The following is a 15,688-nucleotide window of genomic DNA, read 5'->3' as shown; positions in this document are numbered from 1 at the left end:
ACACACCAAATACTTGACCAGTCCGAGTTTTACTTTCCTCCTCAGAAGATTACATTCTCATTACATCTAAGCTGACATATTGAATAGCACTTCATTACATACTAGCTTTTAACTATTATGAAAACTGGTATAGGGGGCATCTGTGTTTATAAGACTTGTCAAATGATTGGGTTGGGGGACAGTTTTATCTTTAAAATAATTTTTGGTAAGTAATGCTGTCACAGGGTTCAAAATTCAGAAAGTGCAAAAGGCATGCAAATTCTTCCTCCCACTGGTTCCTCTCCACAGAAGCAATCAATGTTACCAATTTATTGTGTATTCTTCCAAAGATAATTCTATGCATAGACAGGCCAATATTTTAATATATTTATACACACACACACACACAGTCATTTTTTGGCCCTATTTTCACCCAAATTGTAAGGTAGAAAAATGGTACTTGACAACCCCCCTGGTAATTGAGTCCACAGGCAAAGTCTTTAATGCTGCCATGCTGTGTCCAAGTCCAAAGACTGCACCTTCACTTCATGTGGTCAAAACAACTAAGTTTTATATCCTGGGTTATATGAACAATGAGAATCTTATAGGCAATATTGACAGTTTATCTGGTTAAATTAAGAAGAGGTAACTTATCTGACTGGCATGTTCTTTTGTAATTATGATTTGGTAGCAAATCAGGAATATTTTAATTTAAAGACAAAAGCATGATTTTTTTAAATGTTTGTACAAATAGTTATCAGCATCCAAATACTTCCACAGTAGACCTTGCTCTGTATATTCTTTGATTGCTTGCTTTTTTCACTTTATGAACATTTTAAAGCTCTTGAGACATGGCCAGACCTGGCTTTCCTTTCAATCCTACATTTCTGTATCTGAGGACTTAAGTACACCAGGCATCATGGCAGCTGCTGAGCAATGCATTGGTGAGCAATGTTATAGTGGCTCTGGCCAGTAATGGAGCTAACAGTTTAGACTACTGGAGAGATATGTATTAAGCAAAGAGTCTTACTCTTGCATATGTGTGTGTGTGAATAATCGTAAGCATGATGAGTGTTAGATGGGAAATGGACAGAGGGCTGTGAGAGCATGAAACAAGGGTCTCAACTTGTCTGATAACTCTGAGAAGGAATTATCTTTGTGTCTGAGATCTCAACATGTAAGTATGAATTAATGAAATACATTTGTGGAAGCATTTGATGGAGGAGTGGGTAGCTTTTCAACTAAATAAAGAAATACAGATTTAAATAATAACTAAGCATTATATATATATTAAAATTGTCTGAAAAAAATATATATAACTTGACACCAAAAAGTTTATGGTGAAAGATAGTTATTCCTCTTAGAATGCAATTTGGCAGTATTTATTAAGAATCATAAAAATGTCCAGGGGCGCCTGGGTGGCTCAGTCGGTTAAGCATCTGCCTTTAGCTCAGGTCACGATCTCAGGACCAGGACCGTGGGATCCAGCCCCGCATTGGGTTCCTTGCTCAGCAGGAACCCGTTCCCTCTGCCTCTGCCTGCCACTCCCCCTGCTTGTACTCTCTCTCTCTTTCTGTCAAATAAATAATTAAAATCTTTTTTTAAAAAAAATTATAAAAATGTCCATATTCAAAAGTTCTACACCTGTTAATTATCTTTTCAGTTGTAGGAGGAAACCAAGTATCCAAACCAAATCAATTTAAACCTGGCTGTGTAAAACAAAAACAGGCCTCCCTACTGTGCAGGCATCTGAGCCTGAGCTTGTCAGCAGGGCCTTGGACAGGCTGAGCTTCCTGTCCTCCAGACTGGGGAGTGCTGCATGAAGCTCAATGGCCTTGGATCTCTAGTTTGTTTGTTTGTTTGTTTGTTTGTTTTAAAATATTTTATTTATTTATTCATGAGAGACACAGAGGGCAGAAGGGGAAGCAGACTCCCTGTGGGGAGTCCGATGCAGGACTCGATCCCAGGACCCCAGCATCATGCCCCGAGCCAAAGGCAGACACTCAACCACTGAGCCACCCAGGCGTCCCACGGTCTCTAGTTTTAAGTCCATGAGTGGCACACCTCCACCTGTGAGCCATCCCCTTTCTATTCTGTAGCTAGTGAAAGTGTTCCACACAGGATCCGCTCTAATCCACTTTACCAGAATCGTGAGGGTAAAAACTAGGTAACAAGAGTTTAAAGTGATGATATTTATCCTGATAAAGGTCTTTCTGAATCTCCATGTAACCTTAAAAGAAGAATTCTCTGGGCCATTTTATTAAATGTAAATTTGTGAGCAAGTTATGTAATCATGCCAACATGGCTTTTAGAACTCTGAAAATCAATCAGAAGTTAACACGCTTTTATTGTTGCCACCCGTCAGACTTCTGATGTAAGTGAAAGTCTCTCTTCTTTCTGTTGCAATAGACAGGTACGAACAGAGATCCTTAAAACGTGCCAAAGAACGAAGAATTGTGAGCACAATAAAAATCTGCAGGACTCTTGAGTACTCGTTTGGGCTGTTTCCTTTTACCTTCCCGGTTGTAAAAGCAGTTTTCTTAAGTCCTAGAAATCAAAAAGTTTAAATTTGACACATTTTTAAAAATAATTGTTTCCATAACCAGAGATTTCCTGCTAACCAAGATCTGCCAGTTTCTAGGGAAGAATTTATTTATTTTTAAATTTTTAATTCATTCTTTTTGAAGCTTAACCAAAAGAATCCCCTTTGAACAGAAGCTGCCATTTTGATGGCCACGGTAGCAACAATGCATTTCCTAAATTCTTTTTTTAAGATGGAAAATCACACTTTAGACAACATTTCTGTAACGTAGTTTCAGAATTAAAAGTGTGTGTGATTGTCACTAGACTCCAAAAATAATTTCTTCTCCATAAAGATAAAGGCCTATATGATTTTAAAACAGAACTAACCTTAGAAAAATCTGAACTACCTGAGGAAATAAAAACAAGGGTGGAAAAGAGTTTTCTTTTGAGAAAAAGGTGGTGAAAACCCGGCCAACCGCAGGAGCAGCCTCTGCCTTGGGCTGTTTCTCATTGGGAGGCCCCGCCCCCTTCGCTGGCCTCCCCTCCCCCAGAGTCCAATCAAAGGATTAGCCTACAGGTTTGGAAACAACAGCGGCTTGAGTGGAAATGATTTTTCCCCCCTCCCTTCTTGTGCTTCAATGCAGGAACTAGAGAAGTCTTTGGGCAACTGGACTCAGAACTTGAAAGAACTTCACACTATGAAGACCGACTTAACCCAGCACATTCTTGTGGAGGATGTGTTGGTTTTGGAGGAGCAAACAGAGCATTTGCACAGACAATGGGAGGACCTCTGCTTAAGAGTAAGTCAGTTAACTGCAGGGCACGGCTGTTCTGGAGTTTATTGAAATGTCTCCCAAGGCCAGACAAAGTAGAAAGGGGCTTAATTTCATTGAACCGGAGGCCCTTTTCAGTTGGAGCCCAGGCCGGCTGCTGTTCCTTTAGAAGGCAGCAACATGCTTTAACAGATTGGCCCCTTTGTTTCTCCCATGCTTAGTGCTGGTACTTTGTACATTTTCAATAAGCTTTTTAAAAACTTACCTTAAATCGGGGGAGGCGGGAGCAGTGGGTGGGGGGCGATTCCGAACAGCTGTGAGCACTCTGGTCTGTCTTGTGTAGATGACAAGTACTCATTGGGATATTAGAATGAGGACTTCAGCATGGAGGTCTCTCCTGGCCTTAGGGCAGTATCTCTGCAGTATCTCTCTAACCCCAGCAAACAGCCAGAGTCTCACTTAGTGCCCCAGACAGGGGTATTTTATCTGAGAACTCTACGATCACGTGCCATCCGATGTGTCTTTCCAGTAGCTGCTTTTCAAAACTCAAAATTATCAACAGCTTCACTTAGCATCTCAGTGGATTACTTCTACTTATTAAAAATTAGATCATGATTACAGTATGATGCAGTACCTGTTTGTGACGGATGGAACTAAAGGGTTCAAATAGATCTTTGTTTTAAGAACGTGCCATTCTAAGAAAAATAAACTCCTTAATCTCATTCTTGTGAATTAAGAATGGATTTAAAAGTTGAAATTTTTTAAAAGTTGAAATCCAGGGATCCCTGGGTGGCGCAGCGGTTTGGCGCCTGCCTTTGGCCCAGGGCGCGATCCTGGAGACCCAGGATCGAATCCCACATTGGGCTCCCGGTGCATGGAGCCTGCTTCTCCCTCTGCCTGTGTCTCTGCCTCTCTCTCTCTCTCTCTGTGACTATCATAAATGAATAAAAAAAAAAAAAAAAGTTGAAATCCAGACACTTTTGAGTGCATTTGAATTAAGTAAAATAATTTTTCCTTCTTGGTTTTAGTATTTAATATTCATAACTGACTGTAATTTTAAATGCCCTCTTAGAATTTCTATTCATATTTCACATAAAAAAATTTAGAGTATGTGCAAAGTATCCTAAAACGAAGGTGGAAGCAGAGACTGGGGCCCAGATGTTCCTAATTGTTACCATTAGGAAACCAATCAGAATGACGCTGTGCAAAATGCCAGGCTTTTAAAAGCTAAGATAAATAGATGCCCTCGGAAATGGAAACACAAAACTTGTTTTTTTAGGGATCGTTCTTTGAGCCTTCTCAACACATTTGGCTGAATGGATGTACAAGCGTTAGGTGTTTTTGCCTCTGAAAAGATCACTGATTTTGTTGTACATAGGAGGAAAGTCTTGGGAGTTTGCATCTTACTTTTCCCATCTGTAATGTAGGGTGTTAAAACTTTATTAAAACTCTTTTTACTCTAAGATTCTAAAGATTATTAAGAGCTGAGAATACTTTTGTAATTTAGGAAGGCTGTTTTGTATTCTTTAAGTTTCTGTTTAAGTTGTACATTTGAACCCTTTATGAAAGGAAGAGCCTTTGTAGAAGTCGATTTGCTGATACATAATGGAGTAGGAGTGTTTAGTGTCAGCCTGCTAACTACAAACTAGTATTTGGTTCCATTTCCATAGTTTCCATCCAAAGCCATAGTGCATAATGGGAAGGTTAAATAAATGATATGCATTTGCTTTTTATTTTATTTTGCTTTATTTTTGAAATCTACCACTAAAATATTGAAATAACTTCAATTTTGCAGTCTATTTGCATTACAAAGGTTAGATTTATGTTGTGATCTAGGTTTTGTAGTTTTTAAGTTAAATAGGCAGGACATTAGTCTTTTTTTTTTTTAATTTTTATTTATTTATGATAGTCACAAACAGAGAGAGAGAGAGGCCAAGACACAGGCAGAGGGAGAGGCAGGCTCCATGCACCGGGAGTCCGACGTGGGATTCGATCCTGGGTCTCCAGGACCGTGCCCTGGGCCAAAGTCAGGCGCCAAACCGCTGCGCCACCCAGGGATCCCAGGACATTAGTCTTAAATAGGAATAAGGACTTGATCATTTTTAAACTAGTAAAAAGATTTCGGTCATAAAAATGTAAATGAGCATGTAGCAAGCCATCAATAAATGTACGTAGAAAGAACAGGGATCAGAAGAAGTTTGGATGGTGTTCAGTGAATGTATCTGAACTTTCCTGTTTCTAATTTTTAATATAACCTGATAATAATAGATACACATATCTATATAAAACCAAATTCTTTTGGTCAATTGCACTTCAGACACAATCTTTATTGCTCTTTGTGGCATCTATCAAAGGTGTAACTATTGATGTTGAACTCTAGGTGTGAGGTAAACAGTAAATTTAAGTCTGTAGGGTTACTGATGAAAATGAATGAAATTCATTGTCTTTTTAATGGGGGGAAGGGAAAGGAAATGCTTTCCTTCCTGTCTATAGTCTGCTGCCAAACGTATTTTCATTCCAGGTGGCCATACGCAAACAGGAGATTGAAGACAGACTCAATTCATGGATTGTGTTCAATGAAAAAAATAAAGAGTTGTGCGCATGGCTGGTGCAGATGGAAAACAAAGTTCTGCAGACGGCAGATATTAGTATTGAAGAAATGATTGAAAAGTTGCAGAAGGTAAGTAGGAGTACCCTGATGGCTGCAGTTACGGACTACCATGGAGTTCTCCGCCCTCACTCACAGGTCCAGGGTGGCATAACATTATAGGTATGTTGCTAATAACATTGCAGAAATAGGAAGGGACTTTCTCACTATCTTTATTCCTTCTCCAAGAAAAGCTGGTAAGTGAGGATTCCAAAGTGATGTGAAGTGTGGGACCATTCTAGGGGGGCATGGCACTTGCTGTGCCTTCTCTCTGAAAGTCTGGCCAGAAAAGAGGCTCTCCTCAGCTTAAGCTTCACTTCACATCCCCAGTGAATTTTGGCTTCTACTGGTTGTTTGGAGCTCTCCTCGCCAAAGGGGAGATGCCAACAGCAACAGAGGCTTATAGTGCTGAGATGTCTACCAGGCACGGCAGGGAAGGGCAGAAAGCTCATTCCTGGTGCCGTCATCCAAAACGGTACTCAGTTGCCTCAGGAAAGTGCTTAGTGATATTAGGCCAATTTAATTATACTCTGTTGTTCTCCTTGACCAAGTAGGTTAGATTAGAACAAATCTGGGAGGAGAAACCAGGGCTCCTGAATTAAGGAAGTAACTAATGGGGGCACCTGAGTGGCTCAGTCAGTTAAGAATCCGACTCTTTTTTTTTTTTTTTAAGATTTTATTTATTTATTCATAAGAAAGGCAGATACATAGGCAGAGGGAGAAGCAGGCTCCCTGCAGGGAGCCCAATGCAGGACTCAATCCCAGGACCCCAGGATCATGACCTGAGCCAAAGGCAGGTGCTCAACCACAGAGCCACCCAGGCATCCAGAATCCAACTCTCAATTTCAGCTCAGGTCTTGGTTGATCTCAGGATGTGGGACTTACTTAAAAAAAAAAAAAAAAAAAAAAAGGTAACTACTGCCTTACATATTACACATGTGCCAAGTGGGCATTGTTTGACTTTTTAGCTACTCACTGAAGAGTTGCATTAACAGGTATGAGAAATTTTTGATATATGTATTTTTTTAATTTCAAGAGGCAGCTGTGTGCTTGTGACTTGGTGAAGAAATGAATTTTCAGAAGTAACTGAGACTTTATGTTTTGGTGCCTTTGCCAGGACTGCATGGAAGAAATAAACTTGTTTAGTGAAAACAAGTTACAATTAAAACAGATGGGTGACCAGTTGATCAAGGCCAGCAACAAAACAAGAGCAGCTGAGATCGAGGACAAGCTGAGCAAAGTCAATGACCGCTGGCAGCATCTTTTTGATGTCATTGGATCAAGGTGAGAAATGCTTACTAGTTATTCTGATTACCCAGGTATAATGGTTACTTCACAGGTCTAGAGAATGAGATCAGTCTTCCTCAAAGGCAGTGCAGCAGTTTTATAAGCTTGGAGAGAAAGGCAAAATTTGGTAAAAATGAGTAGAAATTTTTATTTCAACATTTTAGGAAGATTATATTTTAGTATATCCCACTTTAGTATTTTTTTCTTTAGCTTAAAATTTCTTACAAAGTTAGGTTTAAAATGAGAGCTGGACGTTTAATTTGAGAAGAGATCCTTGAGGAGGTATTATTTAGAAATTTTAACTCTACTTTAGGATTTGCATATCCCCCAGATAAAATCATGCCTGCCTGTTCCTTCTTGTATGTGGCAAATCCAAGTAGGTCAGGAGCACAGGCTTGATTTCTAGATGCTGGTCTGCAGGTCCCTGGCTGCCCCCACTGCAGGGGTCGGCACATTCAAGGCAGGGGTCCTCCACAAGTGTGTGCTCAGCATGCCAGGCCCCACTGGGCATCTGGTCCTAAGATGTGAACTTAGGAGGCATGTCTGTGGCCACAAATCAAAGCTAAATTCTCTAGTGCAACCTTATCAGAAGTAAGACAGGTAATTTTATCTCCCCTTATGAATTAATGAAGATGATGCCACCCAAAGCTTTTAAGTGTCTTTTGTCTTGAGATTCTCTCTCCAAAGACAGACCCTGACCAAAGTGTTTTTCACGTGCAACCTGTCTTACAAAAAAATGGTCACTCAGGTCTAGGACCGCTCATGCAGCTTCATATTTACACTGGCTAAGGAAGTCACATAACAGTGCTTAGATGTTTTGAACACACAAAGCAAAATACATATAAAGAGAACCTGTCAGGAGAATGAAGAATTAGTGAGTAATGAAAATAAGATAGTCTTAATAATTTGGCATTTATTTCCTTGACCTCTTTGTTACTGTAAACCATAAGTGAACCTGATTCAATCATCAGGGGCACCAGGCTAAGTGTTATGAGAAATTACAGACAGGAAGTAAGATGAGTGAGTTATGTTAATGGGGAGCAGCTGTAAAGCCAAGTGGTTTGAGAACTCAGAGCTCATCTTCCTGGAGTGGGGGTGGGGATTAGGAAGAGCCTTATGGAAGAGGGGTGTTACCAGATGGTCCTGAGTGAGAGGTTGCGATCCTTGAATGTTACTGGTGGCAGATAGATGTATGTTTATGTGAACAAAAAGATACAGAAATGGGATGCCTAGGTGGCTCTGTCGGTTAAGCATCTGCCTTTGGCTCAGGTCATGATCTCAGGGTCCTGGGATAGATCTCTGCTCTGCGGAGAGTCTGCTTCTCACTCTGCCCCTTGCCCTGCTCACTCATGCTCTCTCTCTCTCTCTCTCAAATAAGTAAAATTTTTTTTAAAAAAAGGTACAGAGCTAGAGCAGCATGGAAGTCGTTCAGGAAAGGACAAGGCTCCATTGATTTAGACACAGGAGATGAAGCTAGGGAGGTAGGTTGGGGCTGAGGCTTAGAAGACCTTTAGTCTGGCCTCATAAATAAAGTCTGAATCATTCATGGTTCTTTAGCAGTTGAAGGCCTGCTAAAGACAAATATTAGGGTGATTTGACTGGCAGCATAGCAAGGCTAAATTCAACTTTATACCAGTTGAAAAAACTCTATAGAAATCCATGACAGTAAGCCAAATAAGGATCAAGAGCGCAGGTTTTGAGCATGTCCTGACTCTCCCACCTACTTATGGTAGAAACTTAAGTAGTATCTAACCTTTCTAAGTTTGTTTCCAAATCTGCTAAAAGCACCTAACAGCATTGCTTACATTAGAAGCTGATGTGAGGATGAATGGTGTGTGTCTCACATGCAGCACAGGACCAGCACATAGGAGCCAGCATTTACTGAGTGCCTATTCTCACTGTTTTCCCCTATTAAGACTCTAAGACAAAATTCCATGTTTGTTGAATGGGAGAAGATTCCCTTGATTGTGTCTAATACTGAGCAGTCTTTCCTCCATGAGACTAGCATCTATTCCTATCTTATTTCCAGTGTTTAGAGGCTCAGTGGTTGAGCGTCTGCCTTCGGCTCAGGTTATGATCCCGGGGTCCTGGGATCCAGTCCCACATCAGTCTCTCTGCAGGGAGCTTGCTTCTCCCTCTGCTTATGTCTGTGCCTTTCTCTCTCTGGCTCTCTCATGAATAAATAAATAAAATCTTAAGGAAAAGGAAAAAAAAAAAAAAACAGTGCCTCAGATACTTGTTGAAAATGAACATTCCAGTGCCTAAGAATGTGATCGTTTCTGTTGGGTAAATTGTGTCTAGTACATCTTTGTTGACATTGACTTTATGTCCTAAGTCTTCTTGGGCACCTGGCACTAATCGAGGGTATGATGACATCAGACCTGTTTATGGATCATTCAGGAGCAAGGTCTACATTACTCTTCCTGAAGACTAGAGTGACAGTATTCTTAATCGTTCATGCTTTGGTTATATAACTTTGGAGTTTAATAGGCTGTTTGCTTTCTTCCCTTCTCTCTGGCTGCCTGTCTTCATCCAATTCCTTGGTGAGAAAGAGATAAAACAGCAAGTGAAATTTCATTAGTCTTCTTAGAAGGAGCAATTGGCAAAGTAAGTTGAAATAATAGCAAATATATTGGCTTCCAGCTGTTCCTTGACCATATGGTTTTTATGTATCATTTTACTTAATCTCCATTATATTTCTGAAAGGTAGATACCATTCTCTCATTTTATAGGTAAGGAGACTGAGACACTGAAGTAACTTGCCCACAGTTACATAGCCAGCACGTGAGGCAACCAAGATTTCCACTCACAATTGTGTTCCCTTAATGAGTAGAACATAATGAGAGCCTAATCCCTTCAAAACTGAAGGACTGGGAATGGAGTAATTTCTCTTATCTTAAAGCAAAGACCAGGTGAGACAAATGACTGAGAGCTTAAGTTGAGTTTGCTCTTCAGGTGAATTTGTGGGTTGAGGCAGCAAGCTGGGGCCTGTCATAAATCAGCATTGTATAGAATTAGTTCCTTGTTTGATCTCTGACACTGATTTCGTGCTGGGTCTCACACAAAGGCATCATTGGGGAAGGGGGTTGGGGGCACAGGCTGCAGAATTTAGATTTGAGCAGCGCCAAGCAGAACCTGTAGTCCTGTAGGACATACTAATGGCCTCATTTGCTCAGAATTCTGGGCACCATTTAACCTTTTCCATACTGCTTACAGTATTCTGGTGCTTCAGCCCTATAGCAGGGGCAATATTTCATCAGTAAGATTTGGAGAGGGACCCTACATAGGTATCCAGCCTCACAACTTCAAGATTTTAAATATATGCAGTTAACTTCAAAGTTTAAAATGGTGTTTATAAGTCAGTGACCTCGGGACTCCTAGGTGGCTCAGCGATTGAGCGTCTGCCTTTGGCTCAAGGCCTGATCCCAGATTCCCAGGATCGAGTCCCACATCAGGCTCCTTCCATAGAGCCTGCTTCTCCTCCCTCTGTCTGTGTCTCTGCCTCTCTTTCTGTGTCTCTCACAAATAAATAAATAAAATCTTTAAAAAAAAAAAAAGTCTATGACCTTGGTAAGTCAGGTTTAATTCACTGAAAAAACAAATGTTTTTTTAAGGCCTGTTGTTTTGGGTATGTTCTCAGCAAAATGGAGGTAAATTTCAAAAAACTTGTTAAAACATTGAGATGAGGTTACCTAAAAACATTAAATTTCTGACCATTCAAGTGGCTTCCTTATGGGATGGATAGGGGAGGAAGGAAACAAGTGTTGTTTGTTTTGGAAGTGCCAGGTTCCTTGTGTAAATCATTTCATTCTTGCAACAGTCCTGCAAGGTCAGTATCCCTCATTTTACCGAGAGGCACATACAGGTCAGAGAGGGCTAATAATTGGCCCAAAGGGTGGAGATAAAAACCAAGGTCTGTCTATGCTGCACTATGCATCAAAAGAGCACTTGGCCTCTTTGAGACCTGGCTTTTAAAGGTAGCTTATTGGAGTTTTTCTAAAATGGTAGAACCCCATGTGGAATTTACTGTCTAGAGCAATGGTTCTCAAACCTAAATGTGCATCAGAATTCCTAGAGGCCTCATGAAACTGTGGTTGCTGGACCCTACCCTCAGAGCTTCTGATTCCATAGGTCTGGGGTGGGGCCAAGAATGAGCATTTCCAACAAGTGCCTGGGTATTGTCAGTGGTGCTGGTCTAGGGAACGAAGAGCTAGAGTGAGCACAGGGTGCGGTGACACAACGCTGCACCGAGTCGGGAACCCTGGACCTGCCACCTACTAGAAAGAGCCCTGTGACCTCTGTGAGCCTCAGTCTCCTTGTTTATAAACTATGCATTAGACTATGAATGAGAAAGCAGCAGGACAGCTGTGGGTCCGTACATACCTGTGCACCACAAACTGCTGGCACAGTTACTGTGGCCACAGAGGAGGAGAAAGCAAGCTCACACCCAAGCCACTGTTGTTTCTCTATTTGTGAAGTGTTCTTCAGCTTCCATAAAATCACTGAAGTGGAGAACCTGAAGGATACATCTCCCGAAATAACCAACTGATCAGAGGAAGGTGCAGGGGAGGCCTAAGTGTCTCAGTGCTAATTTCCTCATATAAGGTTGCATAGGCCCTGGTGTAGACCTCAGAATTCACAGAACTGGTTCTCCATTCAGGCTGCTGCAGAGCTTTGAGCAATCCTTGTGGGCCCTTGGGCAGCTTTTCTATATTTGTGACATCTAAACTCTGATACAACATGCTTTTCACTTCATTCAACAGAAAGGCCTTTTAGTTTTTTGGTTTTGTTTTTAAGATTTTATTTATTTTAGGGATAGAGGTAGAGAAAAAAAGAGAGTGCAAGTGGAGGGAGGAGCAGAGGGAGAGGGACAAGTGGACTTTGTGCTGAGCACGGAGCTCAACACAGGGCTGGATCTCATGACCCTGAGATCATGACCTGAACCAAAATCAAGAGTCAGATGCCCAACCGACTGAGCCACCCAGGCACCCCCAAAAAGGCCATTTATAGCACTGTATATTTTTTGATGAATGTGTGATTATTCTAGAATCCAATCTGATTTGATGACAAGAAATATTAATTATATACTACTATACTTATTTGACATATTAAATAAAGATTTAACTTTTTTTTTAAATTGTAGCTATTGGGGGTACCAGGCCTGGCTCAGTGAGTAGAGCATGTAGCTCTTGATATTGGGATTATAAGTTCACATCCCATGTTGGGTGCAGAGATTACTTTAAAAAATCTTTAAAGGGGGATGCCTGGGTGGCTCAGCAGTTTAGCGCCTCCTTCAGCTCAGGGCATGATACTGGAGTCCTGGGATCAAGTCCCACGTCGGGCTCCCTGCATGGAGCCTGCTTCTCCCTCTGCCTGTGTCTCTGCCTCTCTTTCTGTGTGTGTCTCTCATGAATAAGTAAATAAAATATTAAAAAAAAAAAAAACTTTAAAGGGATGCCTGGGTGGCTCAGTTGATGGAGTGGCCAACTCTTGTTTTTGAGTTAGGTCATGATCTCAGGGTTGTGGGATCGAGCCCCCCATAGTCAAGCTCTATGTTCATCACGGATTCTGCTTGTCCCTCTCCTTCTGCTCCTTCCCTCACTTGTGTTCACCTGCACGCACTCTCTCTCTCAAATAAATAAAATCTCTTTTATTTAAATCTTTTAAAAAAAAATTTGCTTAAAATAATTATAGCTATTAGCTCCTCCTTCCTCATGTTTTCTTAGATAATATCTCTGAAAATAGACCCAGCAAAATGTGAATGTAGGAGAGACGACTAAATTACAGAAGTTTTTGGAACTACCAGCATGTGCAATCCTGTTTTGGAGGCAGCCAGGCTATCTATTACTGGGAACACTTTGGGCACAGGGTGTTAAATGAGAGATGAAAGATGCCACATTGACTTGCTTCAGCCAGCACAGACCAAAGCTCTGAAAAAAGGATCCTGCCACCTACCTGCCCCCCCAACCCCGTACCCTCCCACCCAGCATCTTGCTCTTGGTGGGACTCATGCCAGAGGAATACTCAGTCTGACACTTCTTACCCTGTCTTACTTAGATTTCAGAAACCCAATAATTGAACTCCCTTAAAAATCCACCTACTTTTGTTTCTCAGAACTCCCTCCCCATTTCATTAAAGCCTCTGCTTCGTCCTATGAAGCAGGAGCCCTGTGGCCATAAGTCAGTCTGTGTTTTTGGTAAGTCACTCTGCCTGGTTGTAGAGCCTCTTCAGAAACATGGGGACACAGGGCCAAGGGAAGAGGAGGCTCTTTTAGAAGATTCTTTCTAGCAGTATGTATGAATGATCTGGTGAAAGCTGTCAGTGCCTAAAACAGATGGGACAGCTAAGTGGAAAGACATACCCCAGAACGTTTACATTAGTTATCTGTTGGTGTTGGCATCATCAGTGATTTTAATTTTCTTTTTGCTTATCTGTATTTTCTGGTGTTCATTACAGGAAAAGGAACATGGTTGTCATCAATGTTTTTACCTTTCTCCTTCATTTCTCTTGATGGTAGCATCATTAACAGATTTGGCACCCTTAAGCCCGTGTTTGAAGGAGGGACTTGCTCAGACATGCTCCCATATGATCCCTCTCTGTTTAGACTAGATAGTTCTCCCACTAACAGAAGGATCAAGTCCATGAAAAGAAACTTTTTAACTAAGCATAATTTTCACATTTCACCTACCAATGTGAAAATCCCACCGGTTGTATAATTGTAGCAATTAAAATGTTGTCATTTAAACTCAGCAGTTATTACCATGGCAACTGTGTGTTGGGATTGTTTTTCCATCCCTTGCAGAATGGGCAGGGAGATGTGTGCCTTTTTAAATTGATAAAGTTTTTCATTGCTCTCTTTTTATCTGTATTTTCTCAAGGTTATTTTGGAAGACCAAACAATGGTGCTAGTCATAGAGTTGGCTTGCTGTGGCCTGATCCAGTAGGACTAGGAGGATTTAGAGATTTTAGCGCAGGGAGAGCCAGATATAAGGTCAGCCTCCCCGCTTCCGTTTTCCTTCCCATCAGCTTGATCATTCCACCTCTGGAGCAGGGGGCTGCTGCTCCTAGGCCCTGCAGAAATGCTTTCCTGGGGGTTAAGAGGTTTCCTCAAGGAGACTGCAGTCATCAGTGCGTTCAGGGGGTTGGTGGCTTCCGGCAGCACCAGCAGGTCCAGTGTACTTGGCTTTGGGGGATCATATTTAGCAGGTCCCAGGGACAGCTAAGCATGTGAACACAAGTTAGATGTTGCATTTAGGGAGAACAGTTTCCAAGTCTGCAGTCCTGATTTCACTGGTCTAGAATGTGCTCTCTGTCCTTCAAGGTGGGGATGTAATAATTACTAAGTGTTGGGCTTTAGGGGCCCATGAGAAATGATTGATATCATCCAGTCTTAAAATCAGGCTGAGAGTGAGCCTAAAAGGGGCTGGACTCAAACCAAGGGTGCTCTAGTAATCAGCCACTTGGGATCCCCTAGAGAAACCGAGGTTAGGGAGATGGAGGAATTTTCAGAGATGTTATGGTAAGCCCTGGGAGGAGCTGACAAGGAAAATTGCAAAATTTCTTCCTCGGCAAAGTCTTGAACTCCATTTGGACTATAAGATCAAATTTTTTTTTTTGCAAAAAGCAGAGGAACAGACTCAGAAGAACTCTCCTTACCTAAATGAGGATGCACGGGGCTAAAAAGGGCAGAAACCCCACCTGAGGAAGGTATTCTTATTGGACCGGGAGCGGCAGGAGGGGAAGGGGCTGCTTCCAATTTCACCATTTTTTTTTTTCAAACCTGAAACAGAAATTTGATTTGAAGAGGACAGAAATCCTCCTTTCTGTGCCCCATATCTGTTTCTTCCCTCGGTTTACAGCACTTCATAAATAAACCATCGCCAAGATAACACTGTGACTTTCTTCCCCCGGCTGTAGCGCGTCAGAACAAAGACTGTGTGTGTGTGTGTGTGTGTGTGTGTGTGTGTGTGTGTGTGTGTGTGCGCGCTCGCGCGCGCGCGCGTGCGTGTGCGCAAGAGAGAGAGAGAGGAAGGAGCTGGAGATATTTGTTTATTGGAAGAGAGAAAACGGAGATTAAAGCAGGCAGTGAGCGGGGAGCAGGGGAGCAGGTCGGCTCCTTCCTGGGGGCGCTGCTCCGTGGCGAGGAGGATGCTGCGCCGGGGGATGGGGATGGGGATGGGGATGGAGCCGCCCGCCGCCGGGGGAGGGGCTGCCCGGGCCCGGGAGGTGGAGGTGCCGCCCGGAACCTGGAGCTGCCGCTAACCCCGAGGAATGGTTTATGCTCCTCCACAGTAAGTGCCCCTCCAGCCCGCAGCTCAGCATATGGCCGAGGGGCTGCTGCGGGCCCTGTGTGTCTCGCTCTCCGCCTCCCTCGTTTTGGTTACAATAGGAGTGACCCAGGAGATGTGGCTGTGGAGTGTGTGCGTGTGTGCATGTGTGTGTGCGCGTGTGCTCAGCCATGGGGGCGGGGGATGGGTGC

At 42.3% G+C, this 15,688-nt stretch overlaps 1 protein-coding gene across 1 annotated transcript in view; it reads left to right on the top strand.

Annotated features, from left to right (window-relative positions):
- The window catches only part of SYNE2 (spectrin repeat containing nuclear envelope protein 2), a 316,861-nt gene that overhangs the window by 273,006 nt on the left and 28,167 nt on the right, over positions 1-15,688 (top strand). Inside the window, 3 exon segments of the mRNA XM_055303886.1 lie at positions 3,147-3,302; positions 5,797-5,955; positions 7,040-7,206. Coding sequence (XP_055159861.1) covers positions 3,147-3,302; positions 5,797-5,955; positions 7,040-7,206 — 482 coding nt within the window.

The sequence above is a fragment of the Nyctereutes procyonoides genome, unplaced genomic scaffold (assembly GCF_905146905.1).
Source record: "Nyctereutes procyonoides isolate TBG_1078 unplaced genomic scaffold, NYPRO_anot_genome, whole genome shotgun sequence".
Lineage (NCBI taxonomy): Eukaryota > Metazoa > Chordata > Mammalia > Carnivora > Canidae > Nyctereutes > Nyctereutes procyonoides.
Note: the sequence above shows the minus strand (reverse complement) of the source record. Positions and strands in the feature narration are given on the sequence as shown.